The 9,703-nt window shown below is 32.6% G+C and overlaps 1 protein-coding gene across 3 annotated transcripts; it reads right to left on the bottom strand.

The window, feature by feature from the left end:
- Positions 1-1,447: 1,447 nt before the first annotated feature.
- Positions 1,448-9,352, bottom strand: LOC120253763 (phosphatidylinositol-glycan biosynthesis class X protein-like). Of its 3 annotated transcripts, none has more exons than XM_039262010.1 (9): positions 9,099-9,352; positions 7,898-8,033; positions 7,738-7,825; positions 6,806-6,899; positions 6,568-6,683; positions 4,696-4,734; positions 3,569-3,968; positions 3,328-3,485; positions 1,448-1,814 (listed from the first exon to the last, which is right to left on the bottom strand). In XM_039262010.1, the coding sequence occupies exons 5-9, from the start codon at positions 6,619-6,621 to the stop codon at positions 1,755-1,757; spliced, it is 711 nt and encodes a 236-aa protein (XP_039117944.1). In that variant the 5' UTR covers positions 6,622-6,683; positions 6,806-6,899; positions 7,738-7,825; positions 7,898-8,033; positions 9,099-9,352; the 3' UTR covers positions 1,448-1,754. The 3 variants fall into 3 exon arrangements, with proteins under 3 accessions (XP_039117944.1, XP_039117943.1, XP_039117942.1); XM_039262009.1 differs by lacking the exon at positions 7,898-8,033 and adding an exon at positions 6,990-7,031; XM_039262008.1 differs by lacking the exon at positions 7,898-8,033.
- Positions 9,353-9,703: the final 351 nt, after the last annotated feature.

Here is a 9,703-nt window from a genome sequence, read left to right as displayed (position 1 = left end):
ATCCCGGGATTTCAAAATCAGTATATATGCATATATATATATATATATATATATATATATATATACATAAATCTATACATATACACATACACATATATGTATATGTATACACATACATATACATACATACATATAGAAATATATACATATACTCATACACATATACATATATACACATATATGTATACACATACGTATACATACATATATTTATATATACATACATATATGTATATACATTCCCTAGATATGCCTATATATAGTATGTTTACATATATAAATATACATATATATGTATATATATAAATATATATATATGTATATATACACAAATATACACATATACCTATACCTATACCTATACATGTACATGTATATATAATCGTATACATATATGTATATATATGCATATATGCATATACACAGACATATACATACACTTATACACATGTTTTCCAATTCTAGATTTACAAATCCTTTCAAACAAACATAAAATCTTATAATACAGTAATTTCAGTTACATCCAACCAAACACAAGATTTGACTGCATTGTATTTTGAAAGCCAAGTATTTCCAGTTACATTGTAAATAGAAATCCACTGCATTTAGAATTACATCCAACCAAACGCTACCTAAGTGAACAGTTTCATATATATTCTCTGCCACAGGAAAGTGATTATTGGATCCAGTTCTTGTTTGTTCATTCTTGATGATAAGGTAAATCCATTTTTATTTCTGTAATACTGTATTTTGATATATTGTCATGTGAAATTGCACTTTCGATCATGTAAATCTTACCTTTGAATTCTTATCTGGGCATCATTCTTATAGTAATGGTGAACTTGCCAATTTATATTATCCATAATGTAATTTTTTTTTTCTTATTTTTACAAACTAGGATTCTTTTCTTTGCTCTCCTGCTAAACTCTTAAAGACTTTGTGTTGTAATTGTTTGAGAGAAGAAACAAATATTCGGAAACTTACTAGTATCTTATGATCATAAAAATACAGTGTCAAATGACATAATGTTGAGTGATAATGTTGTGACTAAGTGAACCGTTTCATATATATTCTCTGCCATAGAAAAGTGATTGTGGTAAATTCATTTTTATTATTGCGATATCATATTTATCTATAAAGTTTTTTTTTTTCTCTTATTTTTACAAACTTGGATTCGTTTGAGGTTTGAGAAATATGGAGATAAATAAATAACAGTGATTAGTTTGGCAAATATACAAAAACTAAACAATGACAAAATGACCTGTTGAAGTTTAAGCTCATGTGAAAAGGTTTAACATCTACTTTAATGAATTCAAACTGCAAGTTCTAACTAAATTAAGAATTATGTATATATAAGAAATAATGACGAGATAAATTGACCATTCACAAGCAACATCATTCCAATGAACGTAAGTTTTCAATTCAACTTATTTAAATTAGATTAAAATGAAATAAGAATTAGAATCAAATACATTGCTAAACTTGTAGCTTCCACTGTAAAAGTCCACACAAAATTTTGAAGTGAAATGTAACTATGAGTTTTTCATATCTTCATTGGTGGAGCGGTATATAACCGAAAGAACAATCAAAAGAGCAGATACTAGTGCTGAAATGAAAGTAATGCTGGATACAAGAGTTGTGTGTTCCATGTTACCACATGGTACCAACCAAAAAATGCCGTTTTTATGAGAATCATCACTCCAACCGGTAAGTATCCATGAACAGAAATCACGCTGGTTAACTTGAGGTTTGCATCACATAAGCAAATCTGGTTGACCGAATTCAATCTTGGTGTAACCAGCAACATCAAGGGGCTGCAATAAATAACCGTATTTTTGTAAGGTAATTTCATTAATTATAGAACAAAGGAAAATATTGTAAATGCTGTGGATTTACCGACAGGGAATAAACTAGAAATGTCAAAGGCAAGTTATACATCTTCCATAGGTTCCAAATGTTGAAGCAAACCAAATGCATTTTCTAGGATCAATTCAACACAAAATTTAAATGGATAGGATGATTTCTGTATTAAAGTTGATAGGATGAGAAACTCAAAACTTAAATGCACATACACACTAACTAAACCAACAGTGGACTATTAGCTCTAATAAACGACCCTTAATATATGCTTGTAAAATAAATCAATTAACCACACCGACAGCGATATCATGTTAAATGCAAATCAAACATATTTAGGCTCGATTCAACCCAAAAGCTTAAACTAATCGGATAAAATACTCCAACACTTGTATATTTCTACATATTTATGAACTTAACCGAAGTAGGACTGTTAGCCGATCTAATACGAAAGAATGAATAGTGGGTGTTTAACTTCCTAAATATAATTCTAAGATGAAGAATTTTCGCATCAAGAACAAACTACACCAGTCATGGGTAGATTGTTGTCATGAGTCCTAGTAATTATGCCACTATCCTACATGTCTATTGAAAGAAATCAAATAAACCATTCCAGAGGAGTAAAGCTAATGGACCCAAAGACTATAATAAGAGAATGTACAATGATAGCAAATAACTGCCATCCATTAGGCATCATTAAATAATTGCTTCCCTGCTGGATTTCAAAGAGTATGTCTGCACTAATGAATCCACCAGTACAAGAAAGAATAGAGATACCACATCATTACAAGTCTGTTTCAAGCAGTTTTGCGATCAGTGAACACAAATGTCAAAAGCAAGGGGGAAAGACATGCACAAACAAATTAAGGAAATATAATAAGAATGATCCTGGAAATCCTCTTTATTCTTGACTAGGAAGCAAACAAAACGAAGCCTTAAAGGTTCTCTTTTTCTATAACCCAAATCCCATCTATAGCAAAGATGTATCACATAAAGCGGAGCAAATTGATAGAGTGCTGCCAAAATAAAAATAATAAAAATAATAATAATAAAGAACAGCAACCATACATATCTACTGGAAATACTCTAGCCATTGAGACAATAAACTCAATCAATATCTAATGGAACAATTGACAACTCACCATAAAGAAGCACTCCGTTTCTCAAGCATTTAATAAAAAGCTGCAATTCTGCTAGCAAAATAGTGCATTTTGAAACTTAAATAGGTTTGCAGAAACTAAAAAATCTTGGTTGGATTTGCAGTCACCGGTCTACTTGTAAGTATTGCACACGGAAAAAAAAAAGCAGTTGCCTTCATATGAGACTGTTAATAGGTATTTTATGTGTCTATTCAGATATTTATTTTTTTATTTTTTTTCTTTATTATGATTAACCATATAGTTCTAGTGTCAGTTATAAGTTGTTGCTATTATAAATTTTAGGAAAAAGAATAACTTCTCTTTCACTCACCGGATACCTAGCATGTAATGGTAGTTCCACAGTGATCTCACTTTGTCTTGATAGAACATTATGTGTAGTGTTCATGTGGACCTCAACAACAGACTTATTCGAAAGTGCGGAGGGAAGTTCCAAATTGGTGTCTCCAAAAACAGCAACATCAACGAAAACTGCAAATTTCAAAATAGATTACATCCTATTAGAGAAAAAAAGCTAATCAGCTGCAAAATATTGCAAAAGGAAAGCTTTTTACCTTGATGCTCAACAAGATGCTGAAGCTCAAATGGATCGGCAAAGACCCCAATCGGGAATCGTTCAATAACAACTACTTCACAGTAATGATTGTTCAACCATGACATGTCATCTGGCTTGATATTTAACTTGAAATTGGTGACAAGACGTCTATGAGAACCTTCACCAATCAGGTGCCGGTTCAGCTCTGAGAATCCAAACACATCCTTCAAACTATGAACTAGACTTCTGTCTAGTTCATCTGAACCAACCTCTTGAGCTAAACCATGAAAATCAGATTCAAGAATTTGCCCATGTTTTTCATAGAAATAGCCAGTGAGATACTTTTGGAAGCATGGCAATTCAATAACAATGTTTGGATGACTATGTTTAACATCATTCTGCAGACCAAAACTATCCACCTGAAGAAACCAATAAAAGAAATTTTCTTCAGTAAAAAGGATATATATAATTAATTAAACTGAAATTTCTATGGCTATAAGCTGCTGTGAGAAAATGGAAACCTTTTTTTAGTCAAAAACGGACTGTTTGGTTTGAAATTATTAGTTGTCAAAGGTTAATTCCATTCCAGCCGGAATACACTCGGATTTTACCAGAATATAGTGAAATCTTTGATAAATGGCCAAAAGAGAAAATATTGTTGCAGCTAATTTAAACTGGATTATGGTGTAACTGGATTAAACCAGTGCCATCTACACCAGTTGAAACTTAGAAAGAGGCTACGCACCCGCCTTTTGTCACACATACATGATAAATTTCTGCAAAATCTCTTTCCTTCAATCTAGTGCACCACCATTTTGTGGTAATGTCAACTGTTCTTTTGCTTGTCAACAAGTTTTAACCATAATTCTGGGGAAATCAGATGCATCTACTTCTATTTGCCTATTATGGATGGCTTGGTCACATTCAGGCAAATATCTAGAGGATTCCAGCCGAAATAGGAATTAACATTGTATTTCAGAATGATTTCATCCAAAACATAAAGCCATGTAAGTCATTTCTGTGACAATCTAAAACCTCAGAATATGTCCACCTTCACATAATGAAATGCAAAACAACCAGACCATTCTTTCTGTGAATTTCAAAATCATGTATAACTTGCAACGGATAATATGTCATAAAACTAACCTTGAGAGAAACAATGCCCCATAAGAGAAACAAGAACACCTGAAATACAAGTGTAATTTAGGATGAGTATTGGCAAATATCTCATAAATCATGATTTAATAAGAATGTGTCTTTAGAAAGATAAATAAAATAATTAAAGCACGTTCAAGATAGAAAATGAATCAGGAAAGAATTTATGGCTAATATATTTCCGAAGATATGACAAAAGAACTGAACCTTCTGTAAAAAAATTAATTCTGATTTGTGAGTTATAAAGCAAATTTAAATTAAAAATAAAAAATCGTTCTTCCCACAGGCTAATGAAAATTGTAGGCATGAATCATCCATTAGAAAAATATGAATGAACACCAAATTCCCATTTTAATTGAAAAGGTTTGTTTATCAGCTGTGAAGACGTGCCTTTTAAACACTGATACAAAATTAAACCCAGATGGTTAACACAGAGGTCACAAGAAGATCTATAAGTTAAATGCCCTTGTACATCAAGTGAGGAACTGGAAAGGCAAGTTATACCCTATTCAGAAGCGCTTTTCATCATTTTCATGTCAAAATATAATGAATCGTTTCTCAGATGGTTAACAAAAGTCATGAATATCATATCTTGTTCCCTATTTTTAAAAGCCAAACCATGTTTTTAATATCAAACTGTGAAATCTCCACATATTAAACTTTGCAATTAACAATTGAAGGTGCCTCCAACCCTTCAATCATCACATCGACATAAGGCAGCTAATGCAATGCTCTGCTCTGAAGGGTGCAAAAATGAACATAAGAATGAACATTAAAGAAAAGCCTGAACATAAGAACGAATAAAATAAGGATAAAGAGTAAAAACCAAAAGGAACTCTGATGAGTAATAGACTTAAAAAGAAATTGGGAAAATTAATTTTCCCAATAGTTTTGCTCATCAAATGAATATAACTCTGATAAGTACTAACAGCATAGAATTAAAAAAAAAAAATTAGAAATTAATCTTCCCAATAAGTTTGCCTCAATGTGATCCAAAACCAAACCAAACCCACAATTGGAGGAAAAATTGAAGTGGTCTTTACTTGCGTGCCCATACAAATGTGGTAATTACTGATAAATTCCTGTAAAAATCTTATATATCCTTACAGAATTAGTGTGTTGCCCAAATGAGGTGACAAGCAGCAGCTACTAAAATAATGAAATGAATTCTAGCAGTTCATGTTACTTATTCTTTAGGCATTCCTTTTACTCTTCCATATATCTTGAGGTACATAAATAAATAACTTTATTTTACTTGAAAATCAAGTGGTTTAGAAATAGAAATATAAAGTGAATTGTCTGTATTCAATCTAAAATTTGTTCTTATCTTTGTTTAAGATACATTTACTAGAAATATCATTTAGAAGTGTTGAAGTACTAGTAGTACTAGAATAAGGTTTTTAATCAGCTTTTGATCTTTATAATTTCTGTAAAGCGTCATAATTGTGAACTACTCGGCTTCTTGACTTATCCTTAGTCTTTCCCTCTTCATCTGAAGTCACATGAACTCTAGAAAGAACAAACTGTCTACGCAATACAAGCTTTCCAATATTATGAATATTTCTACTTTCTTACAAGCTATTAACTTGGTGTATCCCATACAAAACAACTTCCCTTATCTCTGAAATTAGGTTACTTTCTAAGGTTCTAAAATGTGCAATTGAATCAATGTGTATGGTTTAGAAGGTTATATATAACGATGACAAAATGTAAAGCAAAAATATGTTAAAGCAAATGTTTTCTTCCAAGCAGCAAATCAGTATTATTGTTCACCAAGTCATTTAGCAAAAATCAGCAACAGTGAAATAAGCTGGCAACCACAAGATAAAGCAAAAATGAAAAATCAAAGAAGGAATGAAGGACCTTGGATCTCCAAAAGAGAATCGATGATGAAAAATTTGCAGCATTAAGGAACATTATGCTTCCAGTCTTTGTATCATTTAACTTTTTGAGTAACAAGGCACTTTCGGAAAATTGTACTGCCAGTTCATTGGTACATGGAAAAGGATTATAGCATTGCAATGATATGTTTAATTTATTTAAAAAAAAATATAAAACATATGAAAGCAACATGAGATCTTTAGTAGAGTTTTTTTTTCACCTGATTTACAAAGAAACAGGGCTGTCTTGTATGTCCCTAAGGTTAGGCAAAGAGCTCCAGAGGTTGATAAGGTCAAAATTCTGAATAATAGCACCTGCAGAGCAGTGACCATGTAATTAACTCACTGGCCCATAAATACACATCCAAAGAAAGAATGGTTGAAGCTAACAAATAAAATCTAAACCTTCCCTGGAAAAGAATGATGAGGGGAATATTGCTCAAAGATCTAGCAAAAAAAATCTACTAATTAGCCACAAAATTTATCGGAAAACAAATCATGCCACTGAGTAAGGACAATTGTTTGATATCTTATGCAGGAAAAAAATATGCAGGAAAAAAATACAGACCAACAAAAGTCAATGCAAGTCTAGAAGATAGCATATTTTCCAAAGTAAAACGACATGTTTGTTTAGGAATTAAGTATGCCTAGATGACTTCAGCCACCTATATTTTCCCGCTAAAACATAACCCTTAATATCAATTAACCTAAGTACCTAAATAATCTTTCTTCATCAAGTCACAACAATTTATTGCTTGTTCTTGAAAGATTTCATGGAGAAAAACTCATCCATTACAAGATTCTAATACTAAAATTTAAACTCAGCGCCAACCCCTTTCTGATAGGTCAACTAACAAGAAAAAGAAGAAAAGTATTGATCCTACAAGTACAATCTATTCAGAATTACCATTGACACTAATCACTTGAAATTTACCACATGTGAAGTACAAACAGCCACACTGTCAGTTGATACATTCTAACTTGCATATCCTATAGCACATATAGCACATTGTTGCTTCAATAGAAAACTGAAAGCCCAATAAATTCAATGAAAATGTAGCTATAAGTGCAAATTTTCCAAGAGCAATGAATATAAGAAATCATAATCTGAGGTTAGGCAAAAAATTAAACAGATGATGGGCACAAACCAAACCTGGAATCCCCTGCGCTCAAGCTAGAGAATTTGGTCCTTAGCGTGAACCAATTAGGCCTCCTTCCTCTCAATGTCGGCAAATGGCTTCCTACAGAGATTCAATCGTTAAGACCTGCTTTAATTCCATCCCAAAATCATTTATCAGTGCCCAATTCTTCACCCTTTGCAGCAGCTTGTCTGCCATGGTTGTACTGCTACATCAACAGCCTAAGGTCCGGCGATGAGGGGACGGCGAACGACCACCATTGCCAGCAACGGCAACAGGTGTCAAGATTAGGGTTTCTAGTCGGAGAGTCCTAAAAGTAAAAGTCATAAAATTGGGTTTTTTTCTTCTTTTTAACCGTATGCCTAAAAATTTAACTAATTATATATAATATTTAATAAAACAAAATACCATATATACCACTTAAAATTTAGTTTTATATGGGGATATATAAATATACCTCTGTACCTTGTATACACTATTAAAATGTAAAGATATTTTAAAAATAATGGTATTGAATTAAATGATCATTAAAATAGTGCAATATACAATAGAGTATCCGGAAGCGTGCAATATAATAGTGCAATAAAGCCAAGTTCCTTAGCATTTTGAAATGGCAGTGTAATTGTTTAAATCTTGCCAAGCTCATAATACTAAAACCATTTGTCTGACAACTCAACCAAACTTAGCTGAACAACAAGATGCACAATCACCACTCACACAAAATTGCAGGCAATTATTTGTAAGCAATAAAGCAATTATGCACAATGGGATGAGGCCCAGGCTCACTAAAAGAATTCTGCAAAAATAATTCACATTTTAACAAGGTAATAATTGCTTCCCACAGAATGCAAACATCTCAGTCCATACAAAGATTACAACATCAGCATTACCATATTGCTTCACAGATATATCCATACAAACTCAACCTATGAACACATACACTTTTCCACTTATAGGCATCCGAAAAATAAACAACTTTCATAAATTAAAATAAATCCCATGCCCTAAAATATTGGAATTTAAGGACTACATGGTTACGAGTTTTATAAATATGAACCCTATGAAAGGCAAGAGGGTGATGTACTGAGGAAAAGCTATTATAAACTCAAATTCTTGGCTCAGACTTTGACTCAAGCTAAATATTCACTAAAACTTCGACGAAAAAACTCAACATCAAAGTTCATCAACATATGAACAACAGAATAAGGCAAGGAGGCTGCACACAGGGGACAAGTGAGAAAAAAAAAACAGAAATTTTCAATAAAGATCCAAACATCAATGAACACAGAACAATAAAAACCCATGAAATCAAAACACAGACCAATTTTAACCAATCTAATTGAAAAATCAGGCAAAATTAGAGAGCTTTCCCAACCTGAGGGGCAGCTAGAAGACCAGGATGGTGATAAAGCGACTGCTGCTGATGCTGAAGCAACGCCTGATGCATCAGAGCCTGCTGCTGCTGCATTTCTAGGGTTTCCGGTATTGGGATCACCGGATTGGATCAGAGAAGCCAAATTAGGGTATATAGAGATCAAAATCAAAGAAAAAAGAAGGAAATCGCAAGAGACGTGAAACAAGAACTGAGACGAAATTTCTACTGAGGGTTTGCTTGGTTGGGGTAAGGAACGGTAAATTTTTCATGTGGTCACTATGTTATGATTGATTTCTATTTTGGTCAATTGTGTTTCAATTTGTTTCTTTTTTATCATTAGATATTAATTTGTTTTCACCGGGTGGTCACTTGGGATTTTTCGGGCAAATTTAGATGACGTGGCGGCCGGAAATATCACGTCACTTTTTTTTATATTTTCTCTCATTCCAGCCAGAGAGAGGATGCTGACTCAGCTCACTTAAAAAAAGAGTGACGTGGCATTTTCGGCAGCCACATTATCTAAATTTGGCTGGAAAATCCCAAGTGACCACCCGATGAAAACAAATTAATATCTAATGACCAAAAACAAACAAATTGAAACACAA

The sequence above is a fragment of the Dioscorea cayenensis genome, unplaced genomic scaffold (assembly GCF_009730915.1).
Source record: "Dioscorea cayenensis subsp. rotundata cultivar TDr96_F1 unplaced genomic scaffold, TDr96_F1_v2_PseudoChromosome.rev07_lg8_w22 25.fasta BLBR01000200.1, whole genome shotgun sequence".
NCBI lineage: Eukaryota > Viridiplantae > Streptophyta > Magnoliopsida > Dioscoreales > Dioscoreaceae > Dioscorea > Dioscorea cayenensis.
This window is presented reverse-complemented; position numbering and strand designations above follow the sequence as displayed.

Excerpts from the sequence above, each read along its gene's own strand:
- LOC120253763 (XM_039262010.1), bottom strand. The coding sequence starts at position 6,621 with ATGTTCCTTAATGCTGCAAATTTTTCATCATCGATTCTCTTTTGGAGA. Across the intron at positions 3,486-3,568 it reads GCATCTTGTTGAGCATCAAG|TTTTCGTTGATGTTGCTGTT; the intron begins GTAAAAAGCTTT and ends TGAAATTTGCAG. Across the intron at positions 1,815-3,327 it reads CATTACATGCTAGGTATCCG|CCCCTTGATGTTGCTGGTTA; the intron begins GTGAGTGAAAGA and ends TATTTATTGCAG.